Source organism: Colossoma macropomum, unplaced genomic scaffold (assembly GCF_904425465.1).
Source record: "Colossoma macropomum unplaced genomic scaffold, Colossoma_macropomum, whole genome shotgun sequence".
In the NCBI taxonomy this organism is placed as follows: domain Eukaryota; kingdom Metazoa; phylum Chordata; class Actinopteri; order Characiformes; family Serrasalmidae; genus Colossoma; species Colossoma macropomum.
Window position 1 is genome coordinate 3897764 of NW_023494801.1, and position 25323 is coordinate 3923086.

The 25323-nt window shown below is 39.6% G+C and overlaps 1 protein-coding gene across 1 annotated transcript in view; it reads left to right on the forward strand.

The window, feature by feature from the left end:
- The window catches only part of cacna1ia (calcium voltage-gated channel subunit alpha1 Ia), a 295143-nt gene that overhangs the window by 56848 nt on the left and 212972 nt on the right, over positions 1-25323 (forward strand). Inside the window, 2 exon segments of the mRNA XM_036589758.1 lie at positions 17513-17639; positions 17641-17766. Of these exon segments, the coding sequence (XP_036445651.1) occupies positions 17530-17639; positions 17641-17766 (236 nt within the window). The 5' untranslated portion in view covers positions 17513-17529.

Consider the following 25323-nt stretch of genomic DNA (forward strand, 5'->3'; position numbering starts at 1 on the left):
TGGTTTCCCTTCTGTTGCAAAGGTACCTTTTTGAAAAACATAAAGTTTGGTTCCAACAGATATGAGCTGCTTTAAAATTATGATGTAAAATCACTGTCAACATAAAGCATGACAGTTTGATATTGTCGCTGTTGGAACCTTGTATCTTTTTATACTGTATTAAAATTTTATGGTGAATGAACCAATAGAAATGGTCCAGAATTGCTCAGAACAAAATCTTGTTCCACTATCTTCCATTCAAGTTCACCATCTCTTGTAAACTTTGGACATCAACGTTGTGCACTGTGTCCTGCACCCAAAACTGAAGTCTCATAGATGGACTACCTATGTTAAATAACTATTGTAGTTCTATACTTTTGTAGTTCATGTTGTTCTTATGTGACAGAAATAGCCGGCCACTGTATAGTCATGTACTGCTATGTGTGTAACAGTCCCCCACTCATATAACTCATTGCTTGATAAATAGCTTCAAAATAAGACGCATGTTATCTATACAAGACGCTGAGAAAGTAGTTGAAGCTTTCATAACTACTAGATTAGATGACTAAACATGTCACTGTCTCTAAACTGGCCTGAGCTAGTTCAGAATGCAGCAGCATGTGTGCTCGCCAAAGAACGTAGATGGGAAGCATCTCATGGACCTACCTTGTAGCTCACTGACTCATTCACTCACTCACTCACATTTAGCAGGCTGAGGATTCTCCACATGGGGGATCTATTTTTCTTTGTTCAGCTTACAATGGCTTCCTCCTCACTTCTGCTTTGACTACAAGGCTTTGCTTATGACGCTGAAAGCTCTTTAAGGGCAGCTTACTGATCTGATGAAACTGATCGCCTAGGATCACCCACAGCTCAGTTAGTGGAAGACCATTTTCTTATAGAGCTCCAAAATTCTGAAATAGCATTCCAGAGAATATTAGCTACACTCTGAAAAAAGATGGTCCTTCAAAGGGTTCTTAAGTAAAGACACTGGTTTAATATAGAATCATGAAAACTCAAAGAACCATTTGCATCATCAAAGCATTCTTCAGATTGATGCAGAATGTGCTGTAGATGATTCTATGTAGAACCTTTTTGAAAAAGGTTCTGTATAGCATCAAAAAGGCTTCTGCTATTGTTACGATGTCAAGCTTGTAACAATAGATGAAACCTTTTGGGTTCTATGTAGAACCCTTTTCAAAAAGGTTCCATGCAGAATCATTCCACATGCTCCATCAGTCTGAAGAACTCCATGATGATGCGAAGAGCCCTTTAATCATGCAAATGGTTCTTTGAGTGTTCATGGTTCTATGTAGAACCATTGTGTTTACTAAAGAACTCTTGAAGATCCAACTATTTAAGAGTTTATGCAATCTTGATAGGGGTTTTTAATCCAGATTATAAACATATTTGTTTAGGTTATGCCTTGAAGTATTGGGTTCATTTTCTCCTGGTTGTGGTGTTTTATCTGTCATAATTATCATTATTGTTATATTTAATGTTTTGCTAGTTTTAACCAAATTGTTGCAGATATTACAAGTGGCTGTTGAGCTGTTTTGTAGTTCTCCACTGCAGGCATGTTACTTTGACTACAGCAGCATAGAGTGCAATATACAATAATTGATTTAAGCTTAAAATAGCCAATACTGACCCACTAAAATAAGCCTGGATCAACTCCATTTACAATCTTTCAGACTGGACTGGGACATCCCAATGTTTTACTCTAGATGTCAACAGACAGTAACAGTATCAGTGATGTTTTACAGCTTGATGCACTGTGCTTTGCAAAGACTGTCCATCTGAAACAATCCATTGTCCAATAAAAACCTGTTTTTAACCACAATAACTCAGTCTAAACCACTTCTCAGTGACAGAGCGATCCATCCTCCTGGTTAGGGAGTGGAAATATAAAGGCATTTGTAGCTCTATGACCCTAACCAGCCTCCGTGAGCTACCCCAGGGGGCTTCCATTCTCCAGTCTTGGATTTTGTGATCACTGCTGGCCAGTCGGTTCCGTCAAGAATTCAATTAACTACCAGGGATTCCAAAATCCAGGCCTGGAAATTAGATTCGAGGAGGCTGATGACATCGACACTGTTCACAGCCATAAGAGGCCATGTGTTACTGAGCTTTTGTCATAGGTTACAGCTGTTTGTTTATTGGCAGAGTTGCTTTTATAAGATGGTGACAATGTAAAATGGGACAAAATCCATGCATTTTCAATAAATAATGAAAGACTTAATTAGTAATAATCACTATGAACACTCCTTCCAGCAAGAAATGAGCATGTAAAAGCACTACTTTTCTTGAGACTGCTGAACAGTGGTGGATCTAGATCATTTTACCATGGGTGGCGATGTGAAAGTGTGAGGGGTTTGGGGGGATAGGAGATGGGGGTGGTGCACAGAGATTGGACAGTTGTGAAGAACACTCTTGCTTTAAAGGAGCAAAGTGTCTGGGGTAGCCAGTCAGATTTCAGGGAAGGCACTGGCCACCCCATTGAAGCTGTGCATGCTGCTGAAGGAGGACAAGAACTTTCAGTCAAGCGTCATTGCAAACCGCAGCCATTTGGATTTCATTTATTACCATGTTTTGACAAAAATATCACAATATAGTAGCACTTAATGCAGAATATGTTTATTTCTAAGTAGTTTTGGCTCCCCAAATTACCAAATTTTCCATTTTCAATAGTCTTTCTACTGTTATTTTACGTTTTATATTACCCTACTATGTTATTTTCCATTTTCCATGTGTTTTGTTTTCTCAGTTCTTTTTGCTTTTCTTTTATTTTTTTTTACACGTTTTGTACGACTTGTTTCGTTGGTTGTTATTGCACTATTTTGTAATGTATAGTATGTTTGCTAGACTCCAGGAAGAATAGCAGCTCTTGTGATAATGGGGATCCTAAAAATAAATAAATAAATAAATTAACCAAATTACCATCACAATGATAATGCCAATTTCTGCAAGCACCTCAAAGTGACCACAACTATCCATTTTGTAAAACTGGACCAATGGCTCGCTGCTGCACCTTATCTGGAGTGATGTAGCTTGTTCTGCCTCACCACTGTAACACACGTAGGATCAAAGGTTTGATAATGCTGGGAGTTGTTTATCATTAGCGCTCCCTGTGCAACAAACACGAGACCTTTTTTGTTATCTTTACTGATCCATATAGGCATGAACACCCTCAGAAACCCATTAGCATACTCCGTGCTAAATGCTATTAGTTTTCCAGGTTCACAGAACATCAAGATTCAAATTTTGCTCCTCCTTTGAATTAAAAGAGAGGTGAGGGCTTTGAAGTCATTACTTTCTACTGGTGAAATCTCCCTTGAAAGATTTCCGCTTTTCCTTCCTTTAGATCTTTAACTTTTATGTAATTCACACTGGCGCATCACTGATCTCAATTACCAAAGGGAAGTTTCGTTAAGGAGAGCGGAATAGCTCGGTGAGTTCGTGCTCGGATTGTGTGCACAGGTGAGCTGAAGCTGAACCGAGATATTCACCCGTGCTGAATTTCCATTTGCCGCTGGGCTTGATACGAGAGGGGTCCCGCTTGGAGGGGGCAGATAAGATTCAGTGACAGGGTTTTCATTTTGCAAGTGTTGCTTTGACATTTTAACTCTTTTCTGTGGTTTATATCATCGTTTTAGGCCCAGAGCCATATGTGAGGGAGAGGTGCATACACGCTCCGTAATGCTGTTTGTAAAATGGAAAGGCCTGGTTCTGAAATCTGATTGGCCGGTGGTGGTTTGCTGTGTTTTTTTTTGGTTTGTTTGTGTGTTTGTTTTTTTTGCCAGTATTTCTTTGTATTATTTATTTCTACAATATTGTTCAATACTGCAAAAAAAACATACAATGCACAATGTATACAATGCATTTGTGTATGCTCGCTATTATAGGTCCCAATGGCTATGTTTACATGCAAAGATTTTTGCCAATCTGATTGAATACAATCCGATTACAGATTCAGACTGAGGTGTTTATATGCACACTCTATTCAACGATTTGATGGAAAATCTTCGTTTACATGCTCACTACAAGTAATCCGATGCAAAATGACGCGCATGCGTGAAGTAGCGTTTAGAGTAAACGTTACCATGACAGCGAACATCACGTGAGGTCCAGTCCGTGTGAAATGAGTTTCCAGTTGGCGGGCTTGTGTTTTAATTGCTTTAAAATGATGTCAGACTCAGGAAAACGTGCTTCACATGTGCTTATAAAGGAAGCGGCGAGAGGAAGACGTCGTGTTCTGAGACTCATAAGCTGGAAGTCCGTCCCACCGCCGTCTTTTAAAGCTCAGAGCATAAACTTCGTCTCCTCTGCAGACCCGTTTCTGCTCCGCCATGTTGAACGGTATAAACTTTCGCCATGACGCGACGCACATGCGCAGAACATACTTACACGTTCCGATTGGAATGTAATCGGATTCAGGCGTTTACATGGCTATTATTCTTCTATTTAACGGATTATTTAGAAGTTTACCCACCTCGTTCAATCGGATAGAAATTGTATTCCGAATGGCCTCAATTGGACTAGTCTATTCCGATTGAGCTATTAGTCGGATTATTAATGGATTATCAGGCTGCATGTAAACGTGGCTAATGATTCATATAGAAACATCTCAAAGTTCCATTCGCCATTTGCAATAAAGGCATTTTTACATATTTGTACAGATAGTCACTAAAATTCCATCGAATACATTTTATCATTACCAAAATAATCATAACACTACTGAAACGTTAACAAATGTTTCAGTAATGAGTGTTTCGGTAGTGACAATTTTAGCTCATTTTAAGCAAAACTTAAATACGCTTAAATACGTACATGAATAGCAAACACACCTTTGAACAGTTGTACATACACAAAATGATAATATTTTTCATTAAAGTGTAGAAGAAGTAAATTAAATGCAGAAAATCTTTGTTTCAGTAGTGACAATTCTCAGTGTTCCACACTGATTTTCAGTCTTTGGGACACATTTACTTCAAAACAATGGGATCTGACTGCTCACCATGTGGCCATGAGGGACAGACTAAAACTCGGTAGTGACATGTGAGACAGCCTTCTTTGATTTGAGCATTTTCATTTAAGAATTAACCTCATGATGAATCTAAACTTTACTTTCAAAGAAAAGAAAAAAAAAAATAATGGTAACACTTTCTATGAATGTCATGTTTGTAAGCATCTATAAACACATTTATAAAATGCTATAATGTATTCATAAGGCATTATAAATGTGGTTATAAATATTTATAAAAAAGAATTACACTGAATTACACTTTATAGCCATGTTTATTATACATTATAAATTGTTAATATAATGCATTATAAATAGTTTTAATGACATGTTATACTGTCAGTGCCAAAAAAGTCAATCCCAGCTCAGAGAGTTTAAAGTAAAGACAAATACCAAGCTAACGGTGGTGTACATTGACTTTCCCACATTGGGCAAAACACTGATGCAGCACTAGTTTAAACTCTGACATTTGAAGCCTGTAATGTGCTTTATTGTGAATGTTTTAGTGTTTCAGTAAATCCTTCAGTAAATACTTCAACTTGTAGCCTCACTCTGAACACTGGAGGAGGCTTTAGTACAGTACGCTTCACTTTACTTAGAGCGGACAAATACAACTTATGAGCTCTTATAATTTGTTATGATCAGTACTTATAATGTATTATGTTAACAATCCAAAATGCATAATAAACATGGCTATAATGTTTAATACATTTTTATAAATATTTATAGCCATGTTTATAATGCATTATGAATGCATTATAACATGTTATGAATGTGTTTATAGATGCTTACAAAGGTGACATTCACAGAAAGTGTTACCAAAATAACTTTTACAAAAATACAAAAAAGTTAGTATTATAAGGCAATTAAGCGGTGACTGTTCACCCTGACCTGAAATAGCTTCATGCCTGCAGCTCGACTTTCGTAAAGTTTTAAAATGGAGGATGAAAGCTGTATGTTATCATACTTTCCTCCTCACCTGAAAAACACATAAAATATGTAGTTTTCATACTGGTAAATAAAAAAACTACCAACAATAAGAGTTTTGGTCTGACATTTCACTTTATTACAGTTTATCATGCATTACCAGTTTTCTATGAACTGAAATATTCATAGCAACCTGTTAGCTACTTAGCTAACCAGATACATTTGTTCCTGATTTAACTTTACTTACAGGCTTTGATGTTAATGTTCACTACTACCTACAAAATAGTTGTGCTATATTTCACTTCAACTTTATTTATTCATTTTACGAACAAACTATGACATTAAACTAGCCTGACCTGCTAACAGACTATAGCTAACAGGCTAAACGGGCCTTTTCCAAATGTCCAAATATTTGGAAATATTTGTACAGACAAACTTAAATCTTTACTAAAAGTATCAGATGGAATATCTGTTCAGTTGTGAGCTGACTGCATTTTAGCAACAGCTGCTATGAATCACTTAAGAGAGCCACATTGAGCTCAGTGCTAGCATCTCTAACGGAATTTAACTCATGCTAGCGGTGTTAAATGTCTGAAGAAAGACTTAACTACATTAAACACGGTTTGTGTGACTGTATCTGGATCTCAGGGTAAACAAAAAGAGAATTTTCATGAAATAATTTGAATGTTTAGCTAAAAATGAAGGTGGCTAAGCACAGTGAAGTGGATGAGCTTGCCCATCAAAGCTCGGTACATACTATTTTTGCATTTTCGCATCCATTTCATGGGTAATTGAGTCATCAGTGTCCCAATGTTCCCACCTCCAGTGACCGAGCCAGTGTTCGAATGCAAATGTGCTCATTCACTGCAAACAGAACTAGTGAGCAAATCGAGACACAGCCTACCAGACTAGACCTGATTGAATGAATCTCATGACCAATGTGTTTTTAGCATTACAGTGTTTTCTAACTTTAATGTACTTGAACTTGTATTTAAAGTACAACCCAAATTCCAAAAATGTTGGGATGCTGTGTAAAATGTAAATAAATGTAAATAAAAAAAAGGATGCAATGATTTGCAAATAGACCCATAATTTATTCATAATAGAACATAGAACACATATTAGATCTTGAAAGTGAGACATTTTACCATTTCACGAAAAACATGAACTCATTTAGAACTAGATAGCAGCAACACATCTCAAAAAAGTTTGGGCAAAAAAAAGCTGGAAAAGTAAGTAGTACTAATTAAAAACAGCTGGAGGAGCAATCAATTTGCAACTAACTCACATGACCACAAATAGAAAGAGCACTTTAGAGAGGCAGAGTCTCTCAGAAGCACAGATGGGCAGAGGTTCACCAATCGGCGAAAAACTGCGTCTAAAATTTGTGGAACGATTTCAGAAATTTTAGAAGAATGGGACAACATTCCTCTCCCAAACCTCCAGCACCTCCAGGTCTCCTCACTCCCCAGATGTTTACAGACTGTTTGTAAAAGAAGAGGGGATGCTACACAATGGAAGACACGGCCCTGTCCCAACTTTTTTGAGATGCATTGCTGCCATCAAGTTCTAAATGAGTTAATATTTTTAATGAAATGGTAAAATGTCTCACTTTCAACGTCTGATATGTGATCTATGTTCTATTGCGATTAAAATATGAGTCCATGAGATTTGAAAATGATTGTGTTCTGTTTTTATTTACATTTATTTACATTTTACACAGTGTCTCAACTTTTCTGGAATTGGGGTTGTACAATATAAATATGGGATCTGGCTCGCTAGCAGAAGATACTCAATAATAAATGACTCGGATTAAGATTGACAGCAGATCTGGATTGAGACATCTCTTGGGGACATGTTAAATGAGTCATTTCCCTTAAACAGTAGTTGATGTGAACTGGCTCTGCCTGTGAGCTGAGCCTGTCCATCTCCATATTACCTAATGCACTCCAGTACACTTGCCTAGAGCAGGACTGCAGCTGATGGGGCTCTTGCTGCTGAAACAGATCACGCTGATGGTGTTACAAATCATTTTAATCCACCGGCACCCTCTCTGCAGAGGCCTGCTGTGACACAGCTCATTACAGAGTCCATCTCGGCCTAAAAACTGTGCATACATGAGGAAGGAGTGAACGAGTGACGATTTATGCCATCAGCGCTGATAATCCTCGTCCCATCCACTTCTGCACTTCACTCTCCAGTGGTGGCCTTTACTTCACAGCGATGCGTATCAGTCTAATGAGGCTGACGCGCTGTTTCAGTGGCAGCTCCTGACAAGCATGATGCTCGAAAATTCGCCTTGCTGAAGATGCGAGCGGGCCTGGTGCATTCGCACGCCGCCGGCTAAGTTCCCCACTGAGGAACGCAAAGGTAAACACGAACAGAGGCGAAGTGCTCTGCTGTTGCCAGGCTATATTCCCTGGCAGCTCATGCATTTATAAGCGATGCTGCGCTGAGTTTTTTAGCGTACAATTACAGGGTATGCTTGTTACTGCGGAGAGCTCCACAGACCGAGCACAGGCCGGGACGTCACAGCTATCATTTCAACAGTTAAATTACCGTACACATCACTTTCTGTGACAGTCACGCTCCAGCAGTTAGCTTCGCACTCCAATTTAGCTTCTTCTTCCTTGCTTATTTATCACTTTTTGGCTTTTGTTGGGATGAGGGCTCATTTAGCATTTGCTGCGCTGGTCGCTAAATGGGGTTTCTCTCCCTCTTTTGCTGCCAGTTCACTCTCTGGAAGAGAAACAGTTTGGTGGGGGGGATCGGGGGGATCGTCGTAGACATCACTCATTTGTGCTGTAGGTTTTGTCTTTTGCCTATTAATGTATCCCACAATGCCCCTCAAAATCTAGGGGATGAACATGTGCTCTAATTGATCTAGTGTATCCCAGAATGTAGTGTATATTAATAATTGTTGTTATTCAATGCAGTAATAACCTATACAGTGTAGAATGGATTCAGTCACTTTATTTTGATAGTCCCGTTCATATTATCTACTAATAGAAATGATTAACAATCTATCTTGTGAAGCTCTATCAACAGTGTTAAGGTTAAGGTCAGTTTTAAGGTGTTGGGTTTCAAGTTAAAGAAGAATTCCACTGATTTTCTTTTATGAATTCAGTGTTTGAGATGTGAACAGAGTCATTCAGAGTGGTTTGGTGTGACATGTTTGACTGTAGAGGCTCAGATGTCTTTACAGTGGTGGTGATAGGAACCAGGGGTCACCATGACTACAACAGACATTTATACCATTGTAAAGCACGCTGTCACTGGACTCTGGAGCAGTGGAAACGTATTCTGTGGAGAGATGAATCATGGTTCTCTATCTGTCAGTCTGATGGGCGAGTCTGGGTTTGGAGAACGTTACCTGACTGCACTGCGCCAGCTGTAAAGTTTGGTGGAGGAGGGATGATTCTATGGGGCTGTTTTTCAGGGGTTGGTCTAGAACCCTTAGTACCAGTAAAGGGAATTCTAATGCTTCAGCAGAACAAGACATTTTGGACAACTGTACACTTCCAACTTTGTGGGAACAGTTTGGGGAAGAACCTTTTCTGTTCCAGCATGACTGAGACCCAGTGCACAAAGCAGCTCCATAAAGGCCTGACTGGGCGAGTTTGGTGTGGAAGAACTTGACTGATCCTCACAGATCCCTGACCTCAACCCCATCCAACACCTTTGGGATGGACTAGAACGGAGATTGTGAGCCAGGCCCTCTCATCCAACATCAGCGTCTGACCTCACAAATGCTCTTCTGGATGAATGGGCAGAAATTCCCACAGACTCTCCAACATCTTGTAGAAAGCTTCCCAGAAGAGTGGAAGCTGTTATGGGGGACCAACTCCATATTAATGCCCATGGATTTATAATGGGGACGTCATAAAAGCTCCTGTAGGTGTGATGTGTAGGTGTCCCAATACTTTTGTCCATACAGTGTGCATATTTAAATGTGCTCTCTGTAGAGGATGTCTTAACTTATTTTAACTTCACAAAGCATGTCACTTGACCAGGGGCACCGACACTTTTGCATACAAGTGTAGATAAATAGATACCTAGATAGATATTATATTTAATGTTTTTCTTGCATTGTCGCTGTCAATCAAAAGCTCAAATATCAGTTTTTTTTCAGTTTTTCATTTATCAACATAATTTCTGCACAGAGGCTGCCTTTTCCATTGTGTGAAAATTTCATAATGAATGGCCCAAAACAACTGGCCTCAAAATTGGCATAAGATTTCTTTCGAACAGCTTACATTAAAAATAAATAATTTTTTTGCCCTGTCTTATTTTCAGACAGTGACGGTATGTTAAACTCAACTAATAAACAGAAATAGTGTACTAAATGCCATATTCCAGATTGTTCTCTGTAGAGGATGTGGACTTATTTTCACTTATATATATATACATTAAGAAGCCTCTATAACTGAGCAGATGTCTACAAAACTTACAAAATATTAGAGTTCTGCGTGATATTTTATAACTTTGTCATCTGTAATCACAGCAAACTGTGCTGAAATTTCTAGAATTACAAACTAAGTTGATCTGTTTGCTGCATAGCCACAGGCCTGATGATGCGATTGTTGATGGTGTGTTTGCTGCTGCAAATTCAATTGTGAGGCTGCCAAAAACTTGATGAAGGGGAAATATGCGTCCGTCAGCAGAATGAGAACTGCCTCGGTGACTGATCTCTCCCCGACAAATAAAACAACAATTAAGATTTTACATGCTTCTTTCACCGCTGGGCCAGCATGACTCACTGACGGAGAATTCATGGTCTTAAAAATAAAGCTTCCTAAACGGTTCTAGGCTTGGATATACAGTTTTAGGAAAAATCAAGCACACTTTATTTGGTAACACTTTATTTGAAGGCTACCTACATAGGGAATACATAACACATGCATAAGCACTGAATAAGCACTGTGTATTTATGACCAGCTTATGCTAGAAACCACAAGTTGACACAAGATGTTATATGAAGTAAATGACATTGCTTTGACATAAGGGACCTTAACTAAAGTGATTGACATTTGTTCTGTTTATAACACTATTATGAAGCATCGTTTTCAAAGGTTTACATGAGTTCAAGTACAAAAATCTTTTGTCAATATAATTTCATTTACTTCATCTTATGTAATCTTGGCATAAGCTGTTCATAAAGACTCGAATATTGCTTTAGAAATATGTTATTCAATGCTTATGCATGTGTTATGATGTCTTTATGTAAGTAGTCTTCAAATGAAGTGTTACCCTTTATTTTGAAAGCTGCCTGCATAGAGACTTCATAACACATGCATAAGTACTGAATAACATATTTCCAAAAAAAAAAAAAATACTTGAGCATTTATGAACAGTTTATGCCAGTACAAGATTAAGGGCCTAAATATTGGTGATAGAGGTTTGTTTCATTAATAACACTGTTATGAAGCATCATTCTCAAGTAATAAAACATATAAGGATGATGTTCATCACTTTAGGTTGTCAATACAATGTAATTTACTTCATAAAACATTTTAGGGTGTCTTGTAAATACTGGCATAAGCTGTTCATAAAATGCTTTAACAATTATTTTTTAGTGCTTATGCATGTGTTATGAAGTCCCTATGTAGGTAGCCTTCAAATAAAGTGTTGCAGAAACCTTTGAAAGGGTCCAAAGAATCATTTTTGGTAACTTTATTTTTAAGACCACTGCCCACAAGTGTGGCCCACAAGCCAAAGTTGACCTGTGAGAACGTTTGATTTGGCCCACCAGTAACTTCACCCCCTGACCCAAAGAAAGAACAAACATATTTATACTTTGCACTTTGGCCCCCCAAAACAAAGTGTTTGGGCACCCCTGGTCTAGAGGTTCATGCATCATTTTAAATGCAGCTAAACACAAACGCATTCATACACACTCTGATTAGAGAAGCTCCATTTGTTACAGTCTCGTGGGGGAAAAGTCCCACTCTGCCTCTTCTCCTGTTTCTAGAATCTTCCGGCTGCCCTTGTTCACTGTAACTGGTTTCAGTCAGAAAAAACAGAAATATTCCTATTTTCTTGTATTTTTTTCTACCCACTGCTAAATTTTAGCTGTCTAGAATGATAAGCCGGAACCGCAGCTCGAGAAGCGCTGATGTGTTGACGGATTCGGTTCCTCACTCCGGCTGTTTGCTTTGTTGTCATCGAGCAGAGGATTTTGTACTGAAAGAGAGGAGCGCTTTAACATAGGCTGAAAAGTGGAGAGAGAGAGAGAGAGAGAGAGAGAGAGAGAGAGAGGAGAGAGAGAGAGAGAGATGGGGCGTAGAGGGGGAGAGAGTAAGAGAGAGATAAAGAAAAAGAGAAGGAGGTACAGAGAGAGGGAGAGAGTGAGTAAAGAGAGAGAGAGAAAGAAAGAGAGACAGTAAAGAAAGAAAGACAAGGAGAGTAGAGACAGGGAGAAAGCAAAGAGAGAGTAAGAGAGAGAGTAAAGAGAGAGAGGAAGTAAAGAGAGAGAGGGAGTAAAGACAGAGAGAGAGAGCGAGACAGCAAAGAGAGTGAGGAAGTATAGAGAGAGAGTGTGTGTGTGTGAGAGAGAGAGAGAGAGAGAGAGAGAGAGAGAGAGAGATGTTTGCTGAGAGTTTGTGTTGGGGTTTATGTAGGGAATGAGGTGATAAAGCACTCACTGCAGCCCACTGAGAATTACAAAGCTATCTCCCTCTCTCTCTCTCTCTCTCTCTCACTCTCTCTCTCTCTCTCTCTCTCTCTCTCTCTCTCTTTCCCTCCCCTATTTCTCTCTCTCTGCTTGTTGTTGTTATTGTTGCTGTTCTTCTTCTTCTTCTTCTTCTTCTTCTTCTCCTCTTGTTCTCTCTCTCAAGAATCAAGGCGGATGGCCTTGTCCTTGAACTTAGGTGAGGTGTGGGACTCTGGTGGGGCTGATGGTATTTTGACCTTTGCTGATTCCATATAAACCCAGAAGACTCGTGTAGGTTCACTGGTGGTTTTGGATAGTAAATAAAATGTCTATATCTGTGTTGTAGTCATGGCGACCCCTGGTTCCTATCACCACCACTGTAAAGAAATCCGAACCATTTCAGACCAAACCACTCTGAATCACTCTGTTTACATCTCAACCACCGAATCATGGAGAAATTTTGAAAACATGGTGGAATTCCTCTTTAAGGCCCAGCACATACGCTCAGTTTCATGGTGCGTGTGTGTATGTACTTATGTAATTGTGGGAGTGCACCTGCCTTCTGAAGAAGTGTCATCTTCATGCAGCATTTGGTGTTTAATGCGACGTGGCAGACTGCGAGAGAGCGTGTATGCTCCCTCACATTAAGGGTGTTAATGTGTGTTAGTGATAAAAGACAAGGGTGAGACTCATACTGTTACACACAGAGTCAGAGAGACAGAGAGAGAGAGTCATAGAAAGTCTTAGAATCAGAAGGGCTTATTGTGATCCTTAAAGAGAGACTAATTAGGATCAGGTAATATGCATTCAGCAACTAAACATAATATAATTTTTCAGCATTTAGTGTTTTTCAGAGAAATATGCTGGGATATTTTTGACACGTCCAAAGTTTTGTCTTAGAATTTTGTTGCATTTTCTACTTTGCATGGTCCAAGTAATACCTATCACATTCAGTGATGTTGAGGTCTGGACTCTGAGGTGGTCAGTACATTGTTCTGAGACCAGCAGCAACTTCTTTGTTTGATTTGCGAATGCACTTCTTTTTTGTTTATTTTACTTTCTCATTTTTATTGTGGTGCCAGCATAGAATAAGACTCTCATGCTCCCACAGCAGCTTGATGCTACAAAGCCCCCCTTTTAAGGTGAACCATCCTGGCAACCTTACAAAATTCGAGCAGGGTCCCTGGGGTGTGTGAGGGGCCTCGGCCAGGCTCTGTCCTCTATGCGGTCTACCTTGAGTTTTTGGACAATACTCCTCTCCAGTCCACTGGGGAGTATCCCACTTCTGACACCAGTGTGTTGTCTGTGAAGAAAAAGATGCAGGAAACATTTCCCTTTAAAGATGAATGCTTTTTTACCAAACAGGCAGCAGGGGATGATCACCACTCAGCACTACTGTCTAAGCAGGTCGCTTCTAGCCATGCACTGCACACCACAACCTGGCATGAATAACACAAATATGCACACACACACACACACACACACACACACACACACACTTTAGAATAACAACAGCAACTTATTTACAATAAATCTCTTCTACCACAAATGCTTTCTGACAGCCTCCCTGAATGGCTGCTCTGCATGGCCACGCCTCCCATGCTCCCACGGCAACGTGAGCCAGTAAAAGGATGCTACATTAACAATTCTTACTGTTTGAGAACACCAGCTGTCCCATGCAATAAGTGAACATTTCATGACAAAAATTACATTTGTTACAGGAACATACAGTCATATGCAAAAGTTTGCACACCCATGGTCAGGTAGCATGGTTTGTTGATTTCCTGAGTGAAAATAAATCAACACATACTTGAACAGTGAATGCACTTAAATATGGAATGTTCTGCTAATTTTAGTGCACAGTTTCTGTTTATTTGTGAGTTTAACATATTGGAAAAACTACAGTAAATAAATGTTAATGTGTTAAAATATCTTTACTTAGAAAATCAACAAAACATATTATACATATAGCATATTTATAGTATTTCTACCTTCTCCAAAAGCTGTTATTTTGTAGATTTTGCAGCATTGACAGCAAAATGATATATTTTATATCATGCAGATAAACAACAACAGACAACAGACAATTTTGCTCATTTTTTTTTCAAGGGTGCCATTAATTTTGCAGGCATAATTGTATCTCTCATTTTGTCTGTCGTTGAAGATCTACAAGCACCTGGTTTCTCCTTCTGTTTAGGAGGATTTACAGCCCTAAAGGTTGCAGATGTGGACTGTTTATGTTTTGAGGAACTCTGTCACCTCAGCAGCTTCTCAAGAAAGATTCAGAAAAACACAGTGAAAATTAAATTTAGCGTACCGACTGCAGGCAGAGAGTGTTGGTGGAACGAAAATGAGGAGGCCTGTTAGTCCTAATGAGAGTGGACGGGGCTAATGATGCATTCAAACAGTCCTCTTCAACTTGGAAAATAATAATTTCCAAATGTTATGGGTTACACTACACTGATACATAACACTGACATGACCATGTATAGCTAAAAATACACCTGACCATCACACTTACATGAGTTTGTTGGACATCCCTTTCCAAAACCATGGGCATTAATATGGAGTTGCCCACCTTTGTGGCTAGTACAGCTTCCACGCTTCTGGGAAGCTTTCCACAAGACTTTGGAGTGTGTCTGTGGGAGTTTGTGCCCATTCAGTCTAAAAAGCATTTGTGAGGTCAGACACTGATGTTGGACAAGAGGGTCTGGCTCACAACTGATGTTCTAGTTCATCCCAAAGGTGTTCAGTAGGGTCAAGGTCAGGGCTCTGTGTAGGTCACTGAAGTTCCTCCACATTAACATAACCATGCTGTTAATGTGTTGTCATAAGTCATCATAACAGATTTATTGTCATGACAATGTCAAAATGTTTGACATAAGCTGTCTTGATGTCAAACATTATGACATCTGTCATGATAATTACTGGTAACATTGACACTGTTGTATGACAGCGCATATTTGCTACATGACATCTGCTATGGCATGTTTATGTCAGTGTTATGTAACAGGGTTCAAGTGTTACTGTGGATAATGTCTGTTTATGTCACCTCTGTGACAGCAACATAAGAAGAACACACACACATACAAACACAAAACAAAAACAAACAAACAAAGAACAATAATGAAAAAAAGAAATGAAGAATTGGAACCAGGCTTAGCTTAATACAGCCAATACTCGATCCATTAAAACAAGCCTGGATTGGCTCTGGACGTCATTACTGTCAAGTATTTTATAAAGGCTTTGAACCAATCAGGTTTTAGAACCAAAAATCTGTTTTACAAAGCAACAATGTTTCCACCTCATAGAAATACAGTAGATGCCTATGAGGCCTCACGTGAAGCCTGTTTCCCAAATCTTACACTCCCTCTCCAGCTTTCACACTTGCCTAATGCGTGGTGAATGAGCGCTGCTTTAGTGCAATGTGCTGTTCCGCATGCATTATGGATTCGGTGGTTGTTTTTGTCCCATGCTGCATAAAAGCCAAACACACGACGTGCACCCCCCCCTCACCAGCACTGGCACACACACCTGAAGTCATCAGCAGATTTCCAGACACTAAAAGTGCAGTCAGGAGCGCAGCAGTTTATAGCTTGAAGGCATACTTGGCTTTTCTAAGACGCTACCTTGCTTTCCAGCTGGTTCCAGATGATTCGGAATTTAGGTGGCACAGAAGACAATTATATGTCTTACTGCAGGAACTTCGAGGACCAGAATGCAGACCATATTCCTCTTTTAATTGAGTGTCTTGCTTCCTCTTTAGCTGTGTCCATGTGCAATACTACATATACACCAATCAGCCATAATTCTAAAGCCACCTCCTTGTTTCTACACTCACTGTCCATTTTATCAGCTCCACTGACCATATTGGAGCACTTTGTAGATCTACATTACAGACTGTAGGGTAACACTTTCTATGAATGTCACCTTTGTAAGCATCTATAAACGCATTCATAACATGTTATAATGCATGCATAAGACATTATAAACATAGCTATAAATATTTATAAAAATACATTATGCATTATAGCCATGTTTATTATGCATTATGAATTGTTAACATAATACATTATAAGTACTGATCATAACAAATTATAAGAGCTCATAAGTCGTATTTGTCCGCTCTAAGTAAAGTGAAGCGTACTGTACTAAAGCCTCCTCCAGTGTTCAGAGTGAGGCTTCAAGTTGAAGTATTTACTGAAGGATTTACTGAAACACTAAAACATACATAATAAAGCACATTACAGGCTTCAAATGTCAGAGTTTAAACTAGAGCTGCCATCAGTGTTTTACCCAATGTGGGAAAGGTAATGTTCACCACCGTTAGCTTGGTATTTGTCTTTACTTTACGCTCTCCAAGCTGGGACTGACTTCTTTGGCACTGACATTATAATATGTTATTAACACTATTTATAATGCATTATATTAACAATTCATAATGTATAATAAACATGGCTATAAAGTGTAATTCTTTTTTATAAATATTTTATAAATATTTATAACGATGTTTATAATGCCTTATGAATACATTATAACATGTTATAAATGTGTTTATAGATGCTTACAAAGGTGACATTCATAGAAGTGTTACCGACTGTAGTCCATCTGTTTCTCTGCATACTTTGTCACCCTGTTCTTGAATGGTCAGGACCCCCACAGGACCCCCACATAGCAGGTTTTGTTTGGGTGGTGGATCATTCTCAGCCCTGCAGTGACACTGACGTGGTGGTGGAGTGTTAGCGTGTGTTGTGCTGGTATGAGTGGTGTGAGTTTCATTTAAGGTGTTTATGACCTAATTAATAACCACTAATAAACCATTCTTAAACCCTTTATAAGGGTAGTATTAATCTAAAATGGTACCCAAGTTTATACCTGACCAGTGCTAAAGTTACTTAACGTTAGCCTAACGTTTAGTTCTTTTTCCTCAGGCTGCTGCTGCGTCGCCATGACGACCGAGGAGTGTCCCATGCCGCTGGGTGTGAGCCAGGCGGGGGCGGGGCTGTGCGAGGACTATGGCCCAGCCCAGGGGGACGACATCATCGAGGAGGTGGGGCCCTGATGACGCAGCCAGTGACCTGAGCACGCTGGTGGTGCCGTTCCCGGAGCTGGCACCGGTGGTCTTTTTCTGCCTCAAGCAGACCACCTGCCCACGCAACTGGTGCATCCGCATGGTCTCCAGCCCATATCCTTTCAGCCCCCCAAAATCTACAGCACTGTGAGTCACGACCACCTCAGGTCACTTTCCCCAGATAATCATGAGGGAGAGATCATTACAACATGATGTTGATGGTTGTGGTTGGTTTTTCATGGTGATTATAGGAAAGTTGGTAGTGAAACTGAGTTTGGAGTCACATGCTGACCCACTGTGGTCACTTTGGTTGCTTTGCCTCCATTTACATTACAGGGGTGACGCATAATAATGCTCATAATGTGGACAGTCAGACTGGAATTCATGTTTTTTTTTTTTTTGCTTTTTTTGTGAGCATGTGCCTATTGCTGTGGTCACCATCCAGTGGGGGGAAGTGGGTCAGCCAACAGCTTTAACTTGTCTTTTATTGGTGGGGGTAATTGTGGCTCATCCTAGAGAGGAACATCTGAGTATTAGAGGCAGGTGTGTTTGGTTAGGGTGGTGGATCTCCAGGACCAGGATTGGGCGAAAAGCAGATTCAAAGGCAGATTCATCAGTGTTTTTATGCTTTAGTATGAAAGGGTTAGTAGCAAACTGCTGATTCAGTGCTCCACCTGCTCGGACAAGCTGCGTTGACCTTCCTCTCCCTGTTAAACTTTAAAAGTTGGTATTTCTCTGTGTGCATGCCTTGGGGACATGGGCTCTTGTAGAAAGCGTCTCAATCAATTTGCACGTCTCGCTGTGAGTTTGGCTGACTCGCTCATTTGGCTGAAGCTTAGCTTGAAAGCCTTTTGTTGTGGCTAAGATGGACAGAGGTGGGCAGTAACTTGTTCCATTTACTCAGTTACATGGACTCTTGATGGATTTGTACTTTCCTGATGATTTTCAAAAGGCACTTTTGCTTCTGCTCAAGTATGTTTGTGAGGAATGGACATTTTGCTCAGCTCTGATTGAGTCATTAGTTCCTAATTCGCTCTTTTTAGGTTTAATTTTAGTTGGGACCACTTCGCTGTTCCTCACACCTCTCACCTTTTATTTTAGATCAAAAGAGCACAAAAAGAGAAGAATACAGTCTAACAAACTTCAGCTGTTATGCTGATACATGTTGGATGCACTGCAGTTTTATAGGGGAACTCAGTACTTATGTCATATTTAAGCTCCATTTAACTTGGAGCTTCATACGTCCCATAGTAAAGGTTTTCATGTGACTTGTTTGAGTTTGTTCATTTAACAGTACATGTAAGGTATAAATAGCATAGACCAATTCAACGTGGACTTCCTCTGATTTTTCATGCTTTGTGCATAATTCAATGTTTCAAGCATAAAGAAAGTCATTCAGAGTAGGTTTGGTGTGAAATGGTTGATTGTACAGACTCAGATTTCTTTACAGTGGTGGTGATGGGAACCAGGAGTCACCATGTCTAAAACACAAATATAGACATTTTATTTACCATCCAAAACAAAGTCTTCTGAGTTATTATATGTAATGTTGATGGTGAGCCCTGCGATGGATTGGCGACCTGTCCAGGGTGTATCCTGCCTTCCGCCCAATGACAGCTGAGATAGGCTCCAGCACCCCACCGCGACCCAGAAGGATAAGCGGTTTAGATGATGTATGTATGTATGTATGTTGATGGTGAAATAGTGATGAATGGTCATGTTTGAGGTCAAAACCTTCTCAAAACTATCGTACAACAATGTCTCAGACATCAGGCAGCGTCTTAATAACCATCTTATGTAATAACTTTCTGTGAGGGAGCTTTTAGAGGTGGACGTCTGGTTCCTATCACCACCACTGTGAACAATTCTGACACTTCATGATGGAGCTTCTGAATAACTGTGTCTGCTTTTAACTATGCCATTATGAAGAAATGTAGAAAAATTGGGGAAGTGGATTATCTTTGTCTAATATCCTCAGAAATGTCTCTATGAAATATCTAAAATGAATAGCTGAATAAATGTATAGATAAGAAGAGTCTATGGTCTCTTCTGTAAAGGACTGTACTGAGTCATTATTACACTGTAGTAACGTGTTTACTGGAGTTCACTGGACTCCTCTCTGGTGAAGTTCAGATCCGTGTGCAGATATTCTTTTCCAAGAGCCTGAGAGACCATGGGGCACCAATCAGTGCCATTCATAGTAGCACTACAGTCATCCAGATCACCCATGACACGAGAACAGGCCGTGCTCTATCAGCCTACTGTACCTGCAGCAGTCAATCACAGAGTGAGAGCAGAAAAAGTGCAAACAGACAGTTTTATATGGACTTACACACTAACACTAACACAGACACTAACACTAACATAGACACTAACACAGACATTAATACTAACACAGACACTAACAGAGACACTAACACAGACACTGATACTAACATAGACACTAACACAGACACTAATACTATCATAGACACTAACATAGACACTAACACAGACACTAATACTAACACAGATACTAACACAGATACTAACATAGACACTAATACTAACAGACACTAATACTATCATAGACACTAACACAGACACTAACACAGACACTAATACTAACACAGACACTAACACAGACACTAATACTAACACAGACACTAATACTAACACAGACACTAATACTAACATAGACACTAACACAGACACTAACACAGACACTAATACTAACATAGACACTAACACAGACACTAACACAGACACTAATACTAACACAGACACTAACACAGACATTAATACTAACACAGACACTAACACAGACACTAATACTAACATAGACACTAACACAAACACAGACACTAACACTAACACAGACACTAATACTAACACAGACACTAACACAGACACTAATACTAACACAGACACTAATACTATCATAGACACTAACACTAACACAGATACTAACACAGACACTAATACTAACACAGACACTAATACTATCATAGACACTAACACAGACACTAATACTATCATAGACACTAACACAGACACTAATACTATCATAGACACTAACACAGACACTAATACTATCATAGACACTAACACAGACACTAACACAGACACTAATACTATCATAGACACTAACACAGACACTAATACTATCATAGATACTAACACAGACACTAATACTATCATAGACACTAACACAGACACTAACACAGACACTAATACTATCATAGACACTAACACAGACACTAATACTATCATAGACACTAACACAGATACTAACACAGACACTAATACTATCATAGACACTAACACAGACACTAATACTATCATAGACACTAACACAGATACTAACACAGACACTAATACTATCATAGACACTAACACAGACAGTAATACTAACGCAGACACTAACACTAACACAGATACTAACACAGACACTAATACTAACACAGACACTAATACTATCATAGACACTAACACAGACAGTAATACTAACACAGACACTAACACTAACACAGATACTAACACAGACACTAATACTATCATAGACACTAACACAGACACTAATACTATCATAGACACTAACACAGACAGTAATACTAACACAGACACTAACACTAACAGAGACACTAACACAGACACTAATACTAACACAGACACTAATACTAACACAGACACTAATACTAACACAGACACTAACACAGACACTAATACTAACACAGACACTAACACAGACACTAATACTATCATAGACACTAACACAGACAGTAATACTAACACAGACACTAACACTAACACAGATACTAACACAGACACTAATACTGACACAGATACTAACACAGACACTAATACTAACACAGACACTAACACAGACACTAATACTATCATAGACACTAACACAGACACTAATACTAACACAGACACTAACACTAACACAGATACTAACACAGACACTAATACTAACACAGACAGTAATACTAACACAGACACTAACACTAACACAGATACTAACACAGACACTAATACTAACACAGATACTAACACAGACACTAATACTATCATAGACACTAACACAGACAGTAATACTAACACAGACACTAACACTAACACAGATACTAACACAGACACTAATACTAACACAGATACTTACACAGACACTAATACTAACACTCAGGCAAGCTGCCATCTTTACCTAAAAGAAAAGGTGAGTGAAAGGGAGAGGAAGGAAATGTGAGAGAGACAGAAAGAGAAAAGAGAGAATAAAAGAGAGAAAGGAAAACAGACAGAGACCTAGAAAAGAGGAGGAAAAAAGTGAGAGAGAGACAGGAAAGAAAGAGGAAAAAAAGAGTGAGAAAGCAACAGAAGAAGAAAAGAGAAAGAAAGAGAGATGGATAGAGAAAGAAGAGGGAGCAAAAGGGAGACAAAGAAAGAAAGAAAGAAAGAAAGAGAAGAAAGGAGAGTGGGAAAGGGAAAGATTGAGAAAGAGAAAAGAAAGAGACAAAAAGAGAGAGAAGTGAGAGAGAAAAGACAAAGGCTGAGATAAAGAAAGAAAGAGAGGAAGGGAAAGTGAGAGAATAAAAGAAAGAAAGGAAAACAGAGACAAAGAGAGAGAGAAAGAAACTGAGAAAGTTAGAGAGAGAAAAGAGAGAAAGAGGAAAGAAGGATTGAGAGAGCGACAGAAGGAGAAAAGAGATAAAAAGAGATGGAAGTAGAGGCAGAAAGGGAAAGAGGAAAGAAAGAGACAGGAAGAGAAAAGAGAAAGAGAGAAGTGAGAGAGAAACGAGAAAGGGTGAGAGAAAGAAAGAGAGAGAGAGGAAGGGAAAGTGAGAGAGACAAAGAGAAAAGAGGGAAAGTAAACCAGAGAGAGAGAGACAGAGAGAGAGACTGAAAGAGAAGGAGAGAGGGAGAAAGAGGGTGAGAAAGAGAATGAGAAAAGGAAAGAGAGAGAGGAAATAGAAAAGAGAAACAGAAAGAGAGTGAGGGGAGAGAGAGAAAGAGACAGAGGAAAGAAAGAGAGAGAAAGAGAGGAAAAGAAAAAGAGAAAATGAGAGAGACTGGATAGCAGAGGATGGGATGGGCATTTCCTATGATGGTTTAATTACTGGTCAGTCGTGTTCCCCACTGAGTTTAATTTAGCATGATCTGAAACGTGGCCGGACCGTCGGCTGGGCGGATCACACCTGAGGTGAAAGGACGCTGTTTCTGAGAATGGGTGACCGGTTCACGCGTTGATTTCAAAAGGCTTATGAATCAGAAATGTTAATGTTAGCGGCCTTTATTGAGCCAATCAAACAAACCGCTGTTAATAAGTAGCGGTCAGAGAGGCTGATCATCCGAGGGCAGGAAAGAGGCTGCATTCGTTTTTAAAGTATTCACACTGAGCCTAAATGGCAGGGCAGATTTATGACTTGTTAGGATAATGTAACATTTAGCCGTTCAGAATTAGCACCGCTCAAAATGCTATAGGTTAATAGGAGTGACGAGGTTCACAGAAGTTAATAGATGTAGACTCCCGAGCCTGATGTTGCGTTTCAGCGCCGAGCTGTGAGGTCAGTCTCGTCTGATGGACAACGTGAATAGACCTATGAAGTCATGTTGTCATTATGTAGTCACAACACGCTCGTATTAGGGGCTTGGATTTTGTCTATGGGAGAAATGAATGCCATTCTTGACCACACATATTCCAAAGATAATATGTTTTTTCTGTACATTTCTATTTGTTTTCTCCCAAATATCTATATGTATAAGCTACATGCAAGCTCAAGGCTCAAGACTCATCAAAACACCCCACACACACCAGCAGACTTTGCCAAATGTGGTCGTTAAGTTGCTCTGGCAGGTTTAGCTACACTTTGAGTAGCTGTTGTTATATAACAGAGCTGTAGTGCAGCATTAAGGGCTGTTTTTCTTAATGCTGCTTCTTGCTGTGCTTCACTGTTGCTAATGCCTGGCCCACACAGGATAATTGGGCCATATTTTTGGGACAATTGAGACAACTGGGGCAATCGTTAAAGGTAGCTTGATTTCAGGCTGATCTTAAATGATGACCTCCTCAGTTTATCCTGTGGTGGGGGTGCATATATATATACCAATCTTTACCTCTCCAGTCCACTCACAGTCCAGTCATGATTGTCTCAATCTTGAATCATAAGTACTACGCAAGCTCAATATTTATGTTACGACCCCATGTTTTGTCTAGGGCACTATGGCATCAGTAACATGTGGCAATAAAAGACTGAACTGGTAATGATGGATTAAAAGGTGGAGGAACCGACCAGTATAACTTTTGAAGCCATTTTATTAAAGTCAACCACAATGAACTGGTGTGCTGTGATACCCAGTACCACTCTGGAAGAGTCAAACTGTGGACGGCACCAAAAAAGAAGATCAAAACCAAGCCGAACCATGCTTGCCTCTACTAATGTAGAACTGCTAATTTGCCCTTTAACCCTGAAGATCAGCGCACAGACTGCTACCATAGCAACGCAGACAACGGTCTTGTCTAGCTAACAGCTAACAAAAAGGCAAAGAGAGAGATTTAAGATGAACATCGATAATTTGGAGACAAATGGACTTTCCTGATACGTTTAATCTGCAAGGAGAAACTGACAAACACTAAAAAGTTTCACTGCCAGCTTTCCCGTTCCACCTTAAATAGTGCAGCAGCACATTCTGCCTCCTCAGGCACCATTTAAGTTGGAACGGAAAAATCTGAACAAGAAGCTGGTTAATGAGAAGCTGAGGTCACCCCCTTAAAAAGACAAACGTTGAGAGACATTTTCCAAAAACTATTCCACTTTTGCGGAAAAGTTTCCTGCTGGAGATGCGAGAAAAGCGGCTATAGCTGAGCTAAAGTTTAAAGCAGAGCAAAGTAAGTCTGTGTTATTTTTAGCCTATACTGGTACATTAGCACCCACTGAGACATATTTACAGCCAAGATGGTAAAATGGACATATAATATTGTGGCTCCCAAGGTGGTTTGATTTTTGTTGAATGGACAAAATGGCTCTTCTTAACATTTGGGTTGCCGACCCCTGGCCTAGGCCTCCTAGGCTACACCCCTGCTTTGGTGTCCTTTGTATCAAAGTTATCAAAGAGATTAAAGAGCTTTTTCCAGCCGAAGTTCCTTGTTGCAGTCTGAAGTCATGCATTCCTTTCGATTTCATGGTTTGAAAAATCCATAAACACTGTGCAGTGTAATTGTAGATTGGATGTAGGAGAAGGCAGTCAGTCACCTTCAGCAGACTTATTATTATGCCCTGCATATGTCAGCCCAATACCCGCAGAATACCAAATATGACAAAGCCCATCATCATAATGGAATTATCGTATTCCAAACCTTTGACTCAATACTTGGAGGAGATTAGAATCTGTCAACGCTCTCAGGACCACTTTGAGCTTTCAATTCAGGCTGTAACCCTTTTTCTTTTTTCCAGTTCTGTTCCTTTCTGTAGAGAATAGAGAATGAGCAGGCAGTGATGTCTATTAAACCGGTCCATATAAGGATTCTGCCTGACCTTTGCTCAGTATAGACTATAGTCATTACAGTTATGAAGGATCAAGACGTCCAAAAGTTTGTAGACACCTGCTCATCCAGTATTTCTTCTGAAATCAAGGGTTTTAATAGGCCAATGGGGGAAGACTTTACAGTAGATGTCGGAACATTGCTGTGAGGAT